At 40.4% G+C, this 18,121-nt stretch overlaps 1 protein-coding gene across 3 annotated transcripts in view; it reads right to left on the bottom strand.

Moving 5' to 3' along the window:
* Nucleotides 1-15,435: 15,435 nt before the first annotated feature.
* The window catches only part of tnc (tenectin), a 158,905-nt gene continuing 156,219 nt past the window's right edge, over nt 15,436-18,121 (bottom strand). For all 3 annotated transcript variants that reach the window (XM_071674004.1, XM_071674006.1, XM_071674007.1), the window contains exon 19: nt 15,436-18,072. In XM_071674004.1, the coding sequence (XP_071530105.1) occupies nt 17,979-18,072 (94 nt within the window). In that variant the 3' untranslated portion in view covers nt 15,436-17,978. The remainder of the gene's footprint in view (nt 18,073-18,121) is intronic.

The following is an 18,121-nucleotide window of genomic DNA, read 5'->3' as shown; positions in this document are numbered from 1 at the left end:
TACAAGATATATGTTTAAAGAGATAGATACATACCCAGTTCATACTTTGAATAACATGTGTGTCCAAAAGTTTTTATCATTTTTTAGCATTACCCCTTATGAACATTATTAATATATATATATATATATATATATATATATATATATATATATATATATATATATATATATATATATATATATATATGTGTGTGTGTGTGTGTGTGTGTAATATGGTTAGCCGTAGAGCGCCGCGGTTCTTGCGGCATCCCGCGCTCCACTGCCGGTCCTTGAAAACGCTAGGGAAAGTCACTGAGGTAGAGCAGACTTTTCCTCCCAATAAAGTCAGCTGCGCCTAGTCTCGGGCCACCATGTACCAATATCCGCATCTGGTCTCCAAGGTAAGAAGCCTCTGGTCGATAGATTAATGTAGGTAAGGGAAGTCGGCTAGTTAGATCCGTAACTTCGGGACAAGGATTGGCTCTGAGGGTTGAGCCAGTCGGGCCTGTGCAGGAAGCGGGCCTGTGTTCAGGTGCAGGACTGAACAAGGTGAAAGAGATGGTGGTGGTGGTGATGATGATGATGATGTCAAGTCCTCTACATCATCTTCTTCTTCCTCCACCCATTGTTGGCATATCTGTGTTGCCCCTGCAAGGTGCTGCTGCTGCTGATGTCAGTTGTAACAGTCAGTCAGCTTGCTATTATTAATCATCATCATCAGTATGTCATCAGCCAGTATTATTAATAATAAGCTCTAAGTAGGTTGTCTCAGTATGTACGTATGCACGTACGTATGTATGTATGTATGCTTGTATGTCAGGGGTATTCAGGGGGAGGAGTTGGCGTAGTAGGAGGAGTTTAAGTTAGTCAGGGGTAGCAGTTCTGATACTGCTGCTACTGCTTCTTCTTCTTCTTCTTCTTCTTCATCTTCCTCTTCTTCTGCTGATGCTACTACTACTACTACTACTACTACTACTACTACTACTACTACTACTACTACTACTACTACAACTACAACTACTACCACCAGTGCTACTACTATTGCTGCTTGACGGGTTTGCTCTTTCTTATGATGATGATGCTGCATCTTTTGTCCTCTGCAGCTGCTGTCACTACGAATGCTACCGCTGATGCTGACATGATGCATGCAGACAGGGTCGACACAGGCAAGCAAAGCAGTATTAATATATATATATATATATATATATATATATATATATATATATATATATATATATATATATATATATATATATATATAAATATATAAATGATAATCACCATTTCTCGTGTCAGTGAGGTAGTGCCAGGAAACAAACGAAGAATGGCCCATCCGCTTATATACACATATGTATACATAGATGCCCTTACACACACATATACATACATATACATATCAACATATACACATACACATACATAAACATACACATACACAGACATATACAAATATACACATGTACATATTCTTACTTGCTTGCCTCCATCCATTCCTGGCACTACCCTATCCCACAGGAAACAGCATTACTATCCCCTGCTTCAGCGAGGTAGCACCAGGAAAACAGACAAAAAAGCCCATATTAGTTCACTCTCAGTCTCTAGCTGTGATGTGTAATGCACCAAAACCACAGCTTCCTCTCATCATCCAGGCCCCACTGACCTTTCCATGGTTTACCCCAGACATTTCACATGCCCTGGTTCAGTCCATTAAACAGCATATCAACCCCGGTATACCATATCATTCCAATTCACTGTATTCCTTTCATGCCTCTCACCCTTATGTATGTTCAGGCCCCAGTCACTCAAAATCTTTTTCGCTCCATCCTGCCACCTCCAATTTTGTCTCCTGCTTCTCCTTGTTCCCTCCACCTCTGACACGTATATTCTCTTTGTCAATCTTTCCTCACTCATTCACTCCATATGTCTAAACCATTTCAAAACTACCTCTTCTGCTCTCCCAACCACACTCTTTTTATTTCCACACATCTGTCATATACTTTCATTACTTACTTGATCAAACCACCTTACACCACATGCTGTCCTCAAACATTTCATTTCCAACTCATCCACTCTCATCCATACAACCCTCGCAACCATATGATATTGTTGGAACTACTATTCCTTCAAACATACCCATTTTTGCTGTCTAAGATAACGTTCACTTCTTCCATACATTCTTCATCGCTCCCAGAATCTTCACCCACTTCCCCACCGTGTGACTCACTTCCGATTCCATGGTTCCATTTACTGCTAAGTCCATTCCCAGATATCTAAAACACTTTACTTCCTCCAGTTTTTCTCCATTCAAACTTACGTCCCAACACATCCCAACCAACTTGTCCCTCAACCCTGCTGAACTTTGTAACCTTGCTCTTATTTACATTTACTCTCAGCTTTCTTCTTTCATACACTTTACCAAACTCAGTCACCAGCTTCTGCAGTTTCTCACTCGAATCAGAAAAACTGGAGGAAGTAAAGTGTTTTAGATATCTGGGAGTGGATCTGGCAGCGGATGGAACCATGGAAGCAGAAGTGGATCATAGGGTGGGGGAGGGGGTGAAAATCCTGGGAGCCTTGAAGAATGTGTGGAAGTCGAGAACATTATCTCGGAAAGCAAAAATGGGTATGTTTGAAGGAATAGTGGTTCCAACAATGTTGTATGGTTGCGAGGCGTGGGCTATGGATAGAGTTGTGCGCAGGAGGATGGATGTGCTGGAAATGAGATGTTTGAGGACAATGTGTGGTGTGAGGTGGTTTGATCGAGTAAGTAACGTAAGGGTAAGAGAGATGTGTGGAAATAAAAAGAGCGTGGTTGAGAGAGCAGAAGAGGGTGTTTTGAAATGGTTTGGGCACATGGAGAGAATGAGTGAGGAAAGATTGACCAAGAGGATATATGTGTTGGAGGTGGAGGGAACGAGGAGAAGTGGGAGACCAAATTGGAGGTGGAAAGATGGAGTGAAAAAGATTTTGTGTGATCGGGGCCTGAACATGCAGGAGGGTGAAAGGAGGGCAAGGAATAGAGTGAATTGGATCATTGTGGTGTACCGGGGTTGACGTGCTGTCAGTGGATTGAATCAGGGCATGTGAAGCGTCTGGGGTAAACCATGGAAAGCTGTGTAGGTATGTATATTTGCGTGTGTGGAGGTATGTATATACATGTGTATGGGGGTGGGTTGGGCCATTTCTTTCATCTGTTTCCTTGCGCTACCTCGCAAACGCGGGAGACAGCGACAAAGCAAAAAAAAATATATATATATATATATATATATATATATATATATATATATATATATATATATATTTTTTTTTTTTTTTTTTCAAGCTTCGCCATTTCCCGCATTAGCAAGGTAGCGTTAAGAACAGAGGACTGGGCCTCTGAGGGAACATCCTCACCTGGCCCCTTCTCTGTTCCTTCTTTTGGAAAACTAAAAAAAAAAACGAGGGGAGGATTTCCAGCCCACCGCTCCCTCCCCTTTTAGTCGACTTCTACAACACGCAGGGAATACGTGGTATATATATATATATATATATATATATATATATATATATATATATATATATATATATATATATATATATGTCAATTGGGAGGTGAGTTTGAATGGAGAAAAACTGGAGGAAGTGAAGTGTTTTAGATATCTGGGAGTGGATCTGTCAGCGGATGGAACAATGGAAGCGGAAGTGGATCATAGGGTGGGGGAGGGGGCGAAAATTTTGGGAGCCTTGAAAAATGTGTGGAAGTCGAGAACATTATCTCGGAAAGCAAAAATGGGTATGTTTGAAGGAATAGTGGTTCCAACAATGTTGTATGGTTGCGAGGCGTGGGCTGTGGATGGAGTTGTGCGCAGGAGGATGGATGTGCTGGAAATGAGATGTTTGAGGACAATGTGTGGTGTGAGGTGGTTTGATCGAGTAAGTAACGTAAGGGTAAGAGAGATGTGTGGAAATAAAAAGAGCGTGATTGAGAGAGCAGAAGAGGGTGTTTTGAAATGGTTTGGGCACATGGAGAGAATGAGTGAGGAAAGATTGACCAAGAGGATATATGTGTCGGAGGTTGAGGGAACGAGGAGAAGAGGGAGACCAAATTGGAGGTGGAAAGATGGAGTGAAAAAGATTTTGTGTGATCGGGGCCTGAACATGCAGGAGGGTGTAAGGAGGGCAAGGAATAGAGTGAATTGGAGCGATGTGGTATACAGGGGTTGACGTGCTGTCAGTGGAGTGAATCAAGGCATGTGAAGCGTCTGGGGTAAACCATGGAAAGCTGTGTAGGTATGTATATTTGCGTGTGTGGACGTGTGTATGTACATGTGTATGGGGAGGGGGGGGGGTTGGGCCATTTCTTTCGTCTGTTTCCTTGCGCTACCTCGCAAACGCGGGAGACAGCGACAAAGTATAAAAAAAAAAAAAAAAAAAAAAATATATATATATATATATATATATATATATATATATATATATATATATATATATATATATATATATATGTATATATAAAATGTGGCAATAGATGTCAAGAACCCAGAGGAGTAATACTGATGATTGGCATTGTAGATACTTCTAGCCTTTATCCCTTGGCCATCTTTATTGTCTTGTTACAAAGCATCAGCACCTACATCCCATCCCTAAGAAGGGTGACCATTCCAATCCCTTGAACTATCGTCACTGATATGTACCATTTTCAAAGACTTTTAATCCCTCCTCAACTCCCATATCCTTAAACATCTTGAATCTCGCAGTCTTCTCTCTGATCACCAATATGGCTCCATAAGGTGAGATCCACTGGTGATATTCTTTGCTATCATACTGATATCTGGTTATCATCCTTGAAAAACTTTGGGGAATCTTGTATAGTTTCCCTTGACATATCCAAACCTTTTGACAGGGTTTGGCATTGAGATCTCATCTCTAAGCTCCTTTCTTTTGGCTTCCCTCCCTCATCTTTAGCATCCTTTCCAGCTGATCTGTCTCAGTAGTTGTTGATGGATCAGTTCCCCGCCTCCCCTTTCTTCATCAGCAGTGGTGTCCCTCAAGGTTCAGTTCTGTCCCATATGCTTTTTTTCCTTTTTATCAACAATCTCCTCTCTTCCACAGATAACTAAATGCATTCATATGCTGACAGCTCAACACTGCATTCCTCCACATCCTTCAGTTCTGCAACTTTTTCTCTCACACAATCTGCATCTTGTCATAACACAGATTCCTCAATGAGCTCAAACTTTAACAAGATATCTCTTGGGGTAGACAAAATCTGGCTGAGTTTAATGCCTCCAAGACCCAGTTTGTACCCATATCTCTATTGTAAACTCCTCACAACTTTCCTCACTCCTTTGATGGTTCTGTAATTCCACCTCTTGACACCATGAATATTCTTGATATTATTGTAACATTCACTCTTCCTTGGAAACCTCACATTACGGATATAGCCAAGTCTGTCTCTAAGAAACTGGGAGTCCTGTTTAGATGTCGAAATTTCTTTCTTCTGGACAGTTACTCCATTTATACTAAGGGTTGTTGATCCATCCTTGTATGGAGTACTGCTCTCACATCTGGGATGGCTCTATCTCCGCATCCTTACTCGACAAGTTTAGTCAAAAGTGATCCAACTTATAAACTCCTCCAGACTAACTTCTAAATTTGACCTGCTTGCCATACACCACAAGATTGGTTCACTTTTTCTTGGTTTTTGCTCTCAAGAGCTGGCAGCTTGTGTGCCCCCACCACTAGGTAGACCAAGCAATACTTGGCAAGCTGTTGCTTTACATGATCACTGTGTGGCCATTGGCAATTCATGGGAGGGTCATTATGATAACTGTCTCTTTTCCTACACCTCAAAGCTTTGGAACTCTCTACCCTCTGATGTCTTTCTCAATAACTTTGACCTGACAGATTTTAAAAGACAGGTTTTTCACTTCCTCCAAAATTTGTAAATGCTTTCCCTTGTCTCATCTTTTTCCCTTTTATAATCCTTTCTATATTTCAAATAAGGCCCAGCCTTAATGTGGACATTTGTCTGTGACTGGAGCCTCCAACATAAAAAACAAAAAATAGGTGTTTTTTATCCATCAGAATCCAGTAGTTGATAAATTGCCTTGTATAACTGTTATTAGGATTCATTGGAGACAAAATGTAGAATGTTAGGATTTTTCTTACCAAGTAAAGAAAGAATATATTGTGAATTTTTGTGCTGTTAGGTAAATGCTCATGATGAATAACTGTGGCACAGTTTCTTTAGAAAAAGAATGCTGAGTTCTTTTATCAGCTGGGTGTATTTCAGCTGTATTTTTGACTGTCATGTACAAATATTTTTTTATTGTGATGTAACAGCTTAATTTGTTGTAAGTGATGTTTTTTAGGCTCATCGAAACTGCTTTTGAATGAAAACGAGTTGTTGGGAATACTTACTTAGGGCTTATGATCATGAGCTTGTAATACAAATGAAAATTGACCTGAAGTGAGTCATTCGTTCCCTGTTCACACATTTAGGGTGACCTGAAGTTATGTAAATAGTTATTTTTTTTTTTTTTTTTTGAGGTAGCTGGAATTCTTTGTATATATAATTTTGTTACAAATAGGTTTTGCCAGTACCTGCTTTATATCACACTTGGAAGGAAGAATGTTTTGCCTTTTTTCCTCAACAGCATTGCTCTAGGTCAGCTGCAAACTTTTGTACAATACCAAATATTTGAATCTTAATTTGAATTGAATCTTGCTGATGATACTAGTTATTTTGAATACTCGTACAATCTAGTGATGTGAAAGACACTGAAATGTAAGGAGTAAAGGTATGGAGGACTCCAAGAGTTTCCCTATGCTAGTCATGGTATGTTAGATTGCTTTTTACTTCATTGTTTTTAAGACATAAGTAGTATGAATTAGCATTTAAGTATCACTATCCACGGACCAGTTATTGTATTGAATATGTTCTGGTACTGCCACATGGGAGCTTAATGTCTACCCTATTAGTCTTAGGGCTGTAAACAGGAGCTGCACTTGAGTAAAACTGACATTGCCAGCCACTTAGCCCAAAATATCATTGTGGTTTTCCTATGGTAAATACACTATACCTTTAACAGCACAGGTTTTGATCTGTAGAGTGAAGTACAACTACTACAGTGAGTGGAAACATTGGGGCTTTAAAGATTTAGAGCATATAAGATATAGTGTAGTAACTGGATATGGCATTTATTTCTTGATGCCATCTGCAGATTTTGATTTTTGCACCAAAAGTTTGTGAATTTTCTTTTTTCACAAGTATCATATTTTTATACATTTTATAGCTTAAGGCAGCAGAAAAAAGTTGTTTATTCACTTTGTTTGTATATTGTGTTTGTTTATCCAGAATATGTCTCTAAATCATTGCCAGATTGATTACTGTGCTATCTTTTGAACTTTTGGTGTTGAGAAATATATGATGCTGAATGTTTCTTAATAAAAGATATTGACAATGTTATTGTCACCTGAAAATAGAATAGAGCTTTGACACTAATACTTAAACTGCAAGATGCATCATTCAAAGTTTATGATCAAATGCAACATGCATCATATTAGACAAGATTTCCATCCTACTGTTTTGAATTTCATTCCATTTCATAAACCTTGTCATATGTCCCAGTAAGCTCCTGACACCACTCATGAATTACTCAGGCTCTTGGTAGCATTTGGCAACATGGAGGACTCACCTACATTATCATCTTCATTACCATCTACTTTCTGGGGTACAGAAGGTGCACAAGGGAAGTTTTGTGCATAGAAAAATGTTTGTGAAGCGTAAGGTCTGTGGGGCCTGGTTGTGAATAGAGAGGTGTGGTTTTGGTGCATTACACATGATGGCTGTTGTATGAATGTGAGTGGATATGGCCTTTCTTCATTTGTTTCCTGGCATGATCTCGCTCGTATGGGGCTGTGATCAGCTGTTGAAGAGAAGAGAATATATGTGTTATCTTTTTTCTTTTCCTTCATGCGTTTGTGCTATTTCCTGTGGGGCAAGGTGGCATCAGGAATGGATTAAGGTGAGCAAGTATGAATATGTACATGAATATATATTTATATGTAATATACATAGATGGTCGCTGTCTCCCGCGTTAGCGATGTAACGCAAGGAAACAGATGAAAGAATGGCCCAACCCACCCACATACACATGTATATACATAAATACCCACACAAGCACATATACATACCTATACATTTCAATGTAGGCATACATATACATACACAGAAATATACAGAAATACACATGTACATATTCGTACTTGCTGCCTTCTTCCATTCCCATCGCCACCTAGCCACACATGAAATGGCACCCCCCTCCCCCATGTGCACGCGAGGTAGCACTAGGAAAAGACTACAAAGGCCACATTCATTCACACTCAGTCTCTAGCTGTCATGTGTAATGAACCGAAACCACAGCTCCCTTTCCACATCCAGACCCCACAAAACTTAACATGGTTTACCCCAGACGCTTCACATACCCTGGTTCAATCCATTGACAATACGTCAACCCCAGTATACCACATCGTTCCAATTCACTCCTTGCATACCCGTCACCCTCCTGTATGTTCAGGCTCAAAATCTTTTTCTCTCCATCCTTCCACATCCATTTTGGTCTCCCGCTTCTCCTTGTTCCCTCCACCTCTGACACACATATCCTCTTTGTCAGTCTTTCCTCACTCATTCTCTCCCTTTGTCTAAACCATTTCAACACACCCTCTTCTGCTCTCAACCACACTTTATTTCTAGATATCTCTATTACCCTTTTATTACTTCCTCAGTCAAACCTCCTCATCTGTTTCCAATGTTGCCTTGCTGTCGCGTGAAATGGCAATCAAGAATGAAAAAGAAAGAATAAATGTATATTTATATATATTTTTTTTTATTTGCTTTGTCGCTGTCTCCCGCGTTAGCGAGGTAGCGCAAGGAAACAAATGAAAGCAATGGCCCAACCCACTGATATACACATGTATATACATACATGTCCACACATGCAAATATACATACCTATACATCTCAACGTATAAATATATATACACACATAGACATATACATATATACACATGTATATCATTCATACTGTCTGCCTTTATTCATTCCCATCGCCACCCTGCCACACATGAAATAACAACCCCCTCCCCCCTCAAGTGTGTGAGGTAGCACTAGGAAAAGACAACAAAGGCCCCATTTGTTCACACTCAGTCTATAGCTGTCATGTAATAATGCACCAAAATCACAGCTCCCTTTCCACATCCAGGCCCTACAGAACTTTCCATGGTTTACCCCAGACACTTCACATGCCCTGGTTCAATCCATTGACAGCACGTCGACCCCAGTATACCACATCGTTCCAATTCACTCTATTCCTTGCACGCCTTTTACCCTCCAGCATATTCAGGCCCCAATCACTCAAAATTTTCTTCACTTCATCTTTCCACCTCCAATTTGGTCTCCCAATTGTTCTCGTTCCCTCCACCTCTGATGCATATATCCTCTTTGTCAATCTTTCCTCACTCATTCTCTCCATGTGACCAAACCATTTCAAAACACCCTCTTCTGCTCTCTCAACCACACTCTTTTTATTACCACACATCTCTCTTACCCTATTATTACTTACTCGATCAAACCACCTCACACCACATATTGTCCTGAAACATCTCATTTCCAGCACATCCACCCTCATGCACACAACTCTATCCATAGCCCACACCTCGCAACCATACAACATTGTTGGAACCACTATTCCTACAAACATACCCATTTTTGCTTTCCGAGATAACGCTTTCAGCTTCCACACATTTTTCAATGCTCCCAGAAACTCCCCCTCCCCCCCCACCCCACCCTATGATTCACTTCCGCTTCCTTGGTTCCATCCACTCCCAGATATCTAACACACTTCACTTCCTCCAGTTTTTCTCCATTCAAACTTACCTCCCAATTGACTTGTTTCTCAACCCAACTGTACCTAATAACCTTGTTCTTATTCACATTTACTCTCAGCTTTCTTCTTTCACACACTTTACCAAACTCAGTCACCAGCTTCTGCAGTTTCTCACCCGAATCAGCCACCAGCACTGTATCATCATCGAACAACAACTGACTCACTTCCCAAGCTCTCTCATCCAGAACAGACTGCATACTTGCCCCTCTTTCCAAAACTCTTGCATCCACCTCCCTAACAACCCCATCCATAAACAAATTAAACAACCATGGAGACATCACGCACCCCTGCCACAAACCAAATCACTTTCCTCTCTTCCTACTCGTACACATGCCGTACATCCTCGATAAAAACTTTTCACTGCTTCTAACAACTTGCCTCGCACACCATATATTCTTAATACCTTCCACAGAGCATCTCTATCCACTTTATCATATGCCTTCTGCAGATCCATAAATGCTACATACAAATCAATTTGCTTTTCTAAGTATTTCTCACATACATTCTTCAAAGCAAACACCTGATCCACACATCCTCTACCACTTCTGAAACCATACTGCTCTTCCCCAATCTGATGCTCTGTACATGCCTTCACCCTCTCAATCAATACCCTCCCATATAATTTCCCAGGAATACTCAACAAACTTATACCTCTGTAATTTGAGCACTCACTTTTATCTCCTTTGCCTTTGTATAATGGCACTATGCAAGCATTCTGCCAATCTTCAGGTACCTCCCCATGAGTCATACATACATTAAATAACCTTACCAATCAGTCAACCAGTCACCTACTTTTTTAATGAATTCCACTGCAATACCATCCAAACCCGCTGCCTTGCCGGCTTTCATCTTCTGACCAAAACACCCTATATCTGCCACTCTGTTATCAAACACATTCAACAGACCTTCAAAATACTCACTCCATCTCCTTCTCACATCACCACTACTTGTTATCACCTCCCCATCAGCCCCCTTCACTGACCTTCCCATTTGTTCCCTTGTCTTATGCACTTTATTTACCTCCTTCCAAAACATCTTTTGATTCTCCCTAAAATTCAATGACACTCTCTCACCCCAACTGTCATTTGCCCTCTTTTTCCCCTCTTGCACCTTTCTCTTGACCTCCTGCCTCTTTCTTTTATACATCTCCCAGTCATTTGCATTATTTTCCTGCAAAAATTGTCCAAATGCCTCTCTCTCTTGTCTTTCACTAATAATCTTACTTCTTCATCCCACCACTCACTACCCTTTCTAATCTCCCCACCTCTCACGCTTCTCATGCCACAAGCATCTTTTGCGCAAGCCATCACTGCTTCCCTGAATACATCCCATTCCTCCCCCACTCCCCTTACGTCCTTTGTTCACACCTTTTTCCATTCTGTACTCAGTCTCTCTTGGTACTTCCTCTCACAAATCTCCTTCCCAAGCTCACTCACTCTCACCACTCTCTTCACCCCAACATTCTCTCTTCTTTTCTAAAAACCTCTACAAATCTTCACTTTCGCCTCCACAAGATAATGATCAGACATCCCTCCAGTTGCACCTCTCAGCACATTAATATCCAGAAGTCTCTCTTTCATGCACCTATCAATTAACACAATCCAATAACGCTCTCTGGCCATCTCTCCTACTTACATATGTATACTTATGTATATCTCTCTCTTTTTAAACCAGGCATTCCCAATCACCAGTCCTTTTTCAGCACATAAATCTACAAGCTCTTCACCATTTCCATTTACAACACTGAACACCCCATTTACACCAGTTATTCCCCTAACTGCCACATTACTCACCTTTGCATTCAAATCACCCATCACTATAACCCAGCCGCGTGCATCAAAAGTACTAACACACTCACTCAGCTGCTCCCAAAACACTTGGCTCTCATGATCTTTCTTGTCATGCCCAGGTGCATATGCACCAATAATCACCCATCTCTCTCCATCCTTTTTCAGGTTTACCCATATCAATCTAGAGTTTACTTTCTTACACTCTATCACATACTCTGACCACTCCTCTTTCAGGAGTAGTGTTACCCCTCCCTTTGCTCTTGCCCTCTCACTAACCCTTGAGCTTCATTTCTCTCAAAGCCAAAACATCCAGGTTCCTTTCCTCAAACGTACTACCTATCTCTCCCTTTTTCTCATCTTAGTTACATCCACACACATTTAGACACTCCAATCTGAGCCTTCGAGGAGGATGAGTACTCCCCGCGTGACTCCTTCTTCTGTTTCCGATTTAGAAAGTTAAAATACAAGGAGGGGAGGGTTTCTAGCCCCTCGCTCCTGTCCCCTTTAGTCGCCTTTACGACCCGTGAGGAATGTGTGGGAAATATTCTTTCTCCCGTATCCCCTATATATATATATATATATATATATATATATATATATATATATATATATATATGAGCACATGCACTTACATATACATACGTATATACACAAGTACATATTCATACTTGTTCATTTTTAACCATTTCCAGTACCACCCTACCCCATAGGAAGCAGCCTTGCCATCCCCTGCATCAGTGGGGTAGAACCAGGAAACATGAAGAAAGGCCACATCCACTCACATCCATACATGAGCCATCATGTATAATTCACCGAAACCCCAGCTCCCTATTCACATCCAGGCCCCACAGACCTTTTCATGATTTACCCCTGACACTTCACATGCCCTGGTTCAGTCCATTGATGGCAAATATGTAAACCATGGAAAGGTCTGTGGGGCCTGGATGAGGGGCTGTTTTTTTGATGCATTGCACTGGGCAGCTGGAGACCAAGTGTGAACGAATGTGGCTTTTTTTTGTCCATTTTCCTGCCATTACCTTGCTGATCCTGGGGTGACGATATTGTTTCCTGTGGGTTGGTGTGATTCCGGGAATGGATGAAGGCAAGCAAGTATGAATATGTGCATATGAGTGGATGGGTCTTTCTTCATCTGTTTCCTGGTACTAACTCATTGAAGCGGGAAATTGTGATCAAGTATAAAATATGAATGAATATATATGTGATCAAAAGTTGTAAGACTTAATCTTTGTTTTAAATGGCATACGTACAACATTTTCATTAGCAATCACCTTCAAAGGTCTGGTGAATACATAGGGTGAGGCATAACAAGAATGTTTTTTTAAGCCAAAATTTCTATAACAGAGACAGCAGTGTGTGAAGGAGTGGTTTTTCTAAATCTTACCCCTCAATCGAATCGGAACCTCTTTATAAATGGCCTGTACAAATTCATATACTACCTTCTGAGCACCTTCTGTAATAGACAAAGTCTTCAAACTTTTTGACCACACCCTTGTATGTATATCACCACATTTATGTTGTAAATGCAGTTTAAGTTTTGAAAGCTGACCTCATTACCTTTGTTTGGGACTGTTGCACATTATCAATTGGGTTTGTGTGTGTCAGAAACCCAATTGTGGCTATACAGAATACTGATTTCATCGCTTGTGATACGAATTCAGCTGAAATTGTATTAAAAGCTGTTGGATACCTTACTTCAATTTCTAACTGAAAAGAATAAATGTAATTAGAATAAGCCATGATAATAGACACATGCTTGGACTTTGTTAAAGAACTATAATGGAAGGATAAATTGTTTTATTGCGCTTTTTTAGATTTTTTTATTCCAAATGCATTTCAATGATTCAGTCTGCATCTTTGTTCCACTTGTGCCTCAAAATAATCAATACTCGTTAGTGCTCTCTGTTTTACTGCCCCACATTCAACAAATCTCTTTATTTTATGGCCACAGCCCTACCTGTTCCTTTGTAATGTGATGAGACAAATAGCATTAAGGTGCTCTGTGTTTGAAGGCTCAGTCTAAAATGGGTTCTTGAACTTGAATTAATCATTACTAGTTATTATGCTTCCAGTGATGTGCTGACCATAATACTAACAAAGTATTTGCTAGCATTTTCATCATGTAACGATTGCATCATACTGGTATTGAATGATTTATCAGTTTGAATTCTACTCTGAGCTGCTTTGGAACACAGAGAAAGAAGTCCAGAAAGCTAGCAATGGCTTGGGTTTCTGTATTCCATCTTAACAAGTGAATCATCTGAAAGATGCTGTTTTTAGCACAAAGATTAGGATTTAATTTCCATATCAGAAAATTTACCTGGTATCATTAGTTATTATCAAAGAAGTTTTAAAATATCTTTGATTGGTTCATACTCATTATTTGTACAGCTAACAGTATCTACACTGATCTCCATTTTGAAAATATGAAATTAAAATTTTGGTAAAACTAATTTAATGATATCAGACCTCCAGTAGAAACATTTTCTAGTGGTCATAATTGATGTTGTCAGCAATACTTGTATTATGGAAGCCCTTATGAGCCCTAACCTGCAGCTTGCTCGAGTTTGTATGTCTGGCTGAGGTATGAATGCAAGTGTATGCTCATTCTGATGTACATATATAATGTTGATGTATATGCATTTATATTGTTACAAATAAAGAAAAAATATGAAGGGAGTTTTCATTCCTATTTGTTTATGAACTTCCTCATATAAAGAATGGAACATACTGATGCTTTTGGAGTGAACCTTCTTTGCAAAATAGGTGTAATAAGATTTCATAGTCAATGTTGAAAATATACAATAATAGCTCTGATGCACTATGTTTCACACTAATTTTTAAGAGACTTATAACAAGGGTAGCTACCCACTTGAAAAGCACCGGGTACCATACACCAGCATCAAGCCCCAGAACCAGGCACTAGCCCGTTACCAGGCACCTGCCAATAACCACAAATGCCATGCACTCAGGACTAGCCACCAGACACGAATGTCAGGCATTAGACAGCAGCATCAGTACCAGGCTGTGACACCAGGTGCCAGGTACCAATACCAGCTATCAGACAACAAGTACCAGCATCAAACATTACCACCAAGTAGCAGGCACAATGCACCAGACACTTGGTATCAGACACCAGGCATCAGCATTAGTCACCAGCAGCAGGTACCATGCACCAGCAACACATACTAGCATCAAGCACCTGGTAACATCACCAGCAGCAGGCATAAGATTACCAGGTACTAAGCATCAACACCAGCACCAGCTAATAGGCATTAGCACCAGTACTAGGTACCAGGCAACATCAGCACCAGATTACCAGGTACCTGGCTTCAGTACCAGCTAGACATCTGCACAGCACATCAACTACAAGAAACCAGCACCAGGCACTAGTATCAGGCAACATATACCTTGCACCATCAGGCAATGGGCACTGGATACCAGGCACCAGTATCAGCAACAGGTAGCAGACACTAAACACTACCACCAAGCACCAGCATCAGTGCTAGCACAAGACATTGGTTACTTTCAATAAGTACTAGCACTAGGCATCAGCACCAGGTACCAGCACTATGCACCTGGTTCTAGAAACTAGGAACATGGAATCACAGGCCAATGTAAAAGGTTTAAGTCAGTTTAGCAGCAAGTTTCTTAGCATCATGTACACCTGATGGTAATTAATGGAGCTGTTTGGAAACGTATGGTATATAATACAACACTTCCTACTTTCTCATTTATTCACATTTTTTACAAATAGAGAAGCTCACAGAATGGCTACATATTACTAGTCAAGTGCTGTACACGTGTTACACTAAGGATAAATGCACAAAAATCTTATCTTAAAATAAATAATTTAAAAAGATGTGTTACAATGATCACATTTCAAGAATACTGCTTCTTGGGACTCCTGAACTACTCAATACCATAGTCACTGCTAACAATGATGCCTCGGCAGTGACTTGACCATGGCAGTTCTTCTCTAGAACTAAATGCATGATATACACTAACTATGAAGGCTAGTGTGGATGCTGATTGGCTGCACCCTAATGCTGGATACGACTGCTGAACGTTCAGTGGCAGAGAGTCTACATCCATGCTGACTCGGAGCCACTCTTGTCTCATCCAGAACCAATAATGGGTAAGAACTGTGCCACATATGGGCTGACTGTCATCCTTGGGGTCAGGACGAGACAAACCAGCGAACGCTCAGTGGCCGGCAGTATCTCCAAGTCCAGCCCACCAGCCCCCAGCACTGCTCTACTCTCTACAATATTACAAATGCCAACTTTAATCTTACAGGTGTGATCCCCTTATCATCCTGCTCAGAGGCTTCTCATGGCTATGTCAGCCTGCAGCCGGTGAAGAGGTACAGGCAGAAATTCTTCAAAGACACTTGGATGTGAATTCATTTTTTCTGGAGTGGTATGTGATCTGGGGTTCATCAAACTAAATAGTGACAGCCATGATCTAATGATCATTTATGACTGCTGATCTATGGTCATCCTTTTGACTGATGGCCAAGATGGCAGTATGAACCTCCAACACTAACAACACCAGTTCCACCACTGATGAGGAAGCTAGCCCTGCTCAGCTGGATAATTGACATATAGTTCAAGTGCATTTGGAGGATTCTGCCCCTCAGACTAAGACGTTATAACAAAGTGGTTTGGCACCTATAAAGGGAGAGGACCAATCATTAAGTCTAATTATATATGTCTGCCATAACAGTCTTAATGAAGACGTTTCGTTGAAAGGAGCGGAAATCGGATACTACACCACGTAGTCCATGTTACAGGAAGTAATTTGCTCTGCTATTTGGTGTATAAACTTAAAACTTTGTGGAGGGAGTTACTTGAAGATTAAGAATATAGTAACTTGCTATGGAAGAGAGTAGTTTGGAGATTCATCATCAACATGTTCACTGAAGCCAGTGTATGTTGCTTATGTTTGAGGAGTGTCATCTAGAAAGATGTCACGGAATGTATGGGTTCCTACAGGAGAACTGGCATGTCTGACCAGGATCAGTGTTATTATTAGTGTTACTAACTTGGTCTTCATAATGCCCAGATGTTTTCTTAAGTAAAATAACTAAGCTTTACTTAGCCAGTTTCGTACTGCGATACTTAGGCGGCCCATATTCCTTTTGTAATGATGCCACGCTATGTTAGTTTCAGATTGTAACAGCTGTATTCATGTAAATGAGATTTTGATAAAGTGTTCTATATCCAATAAGTCTCTGCCAGAAAGGTGTATTAAACAATCTAACAGATTTTCATGACCTCCATCCCCTGGTGTGTTATAGGGATTGGCACGAAGTTGATGAAGCCTCAGACAGGCAGGGCTGCACGTGACAAGACACTCATAAAACAGAGAATCTGTATATCTCTGTACTTCTACACTCTCAGATATGTATATCTCAGTATGTCTATACACTCAGAAAATCCTATCAGCGAATGATATGATTTTACATTCTAAAATCTGTGCATTGTGACAATGATGACAAATCATGTTGGTAAGCAATATTTAGGAAGCGAAATAATCATTAAAGTAAATTAATCGTACCAAGAGAAAATTAAGCAGTGAAGCAGGTACTGGGATGCTTCACAGTCTCCCCACAACGTTTCTACAATAAGCAAAGATTGAGTTCGTCTGCAGTAAGATCTGCATGTTTATACTGATGCCATTGTCAGTTAAGATTAAGAGAGAATGCCATCCTTAATGCCACAGAAATGCAAAACAAAAATGTCATAAGAAAAATATATTGCAAACCTACAATAGGTTTACGGTAAGAATATAAATAAGTGAAAAAAAAATGCCTACAAGATGAGTAATACTGCTAACCTGTCTTTCCAGTAACAAGTAAGGTGGCACACACACTACACAGAGAACATGGTGTCACTTGGCACTGCTTCTGTTACGTCTCTACTCATACAAGACACATTCACTATTCTTAACACAAACTACCTGTTTGAGCGTTATAGATACACTAAATTAACATGGCTACCAAGGAGGACTTGAGATATATAAAGTGACCTTTCACACTTTCACTCCCTCACCATACATCTTTTTTCATCCATGATCATCAATATCTATTTGTATCTTGAAAGTGTCATGTCCTTACGCATAACTCAGTGATCCAGCAGAGCAACTGTTGCTAGTAAGGAGAACATGGACTACAAGGACAAAGGGCATGGGTGGGTGTTGTCTGGTGTCGGCGGTGGGCTGTGTGGCTGGGCAGCTTGCCTACCCTCCCTCAGCACACTCACCGCCTATACTTGGTGCCCAAGATCTTACGAAGCATTGGTTCTGCCTGGCACTCCTTAGGGTCACACTCCATCATCCCATCATAGCCACACCTGAATAAAAATAATGACGTTAATATACTCATGATATTAATAGATAAGA

This window comes from Panulirus ornatus, chromosome 19 (genome assembly GCF_036320965.1).
Source record: "Panulirus ornatus isolate Po-2019 chromosome 19, ASM3632096v1, whole genome shotgun sequence".
Classification (NCBI taxonomy): Eukaryota; Metazoa; Arthropoda; class Malacostraca; order Decapoda; family Palinuridae; genus Panulirus; species Panulirus ornatus.
The sequence above is the reverse complement of the archived record's forward strand: the minus strand, read 5'-3'. Positions and strand labels throughout refer to the sequence as shown.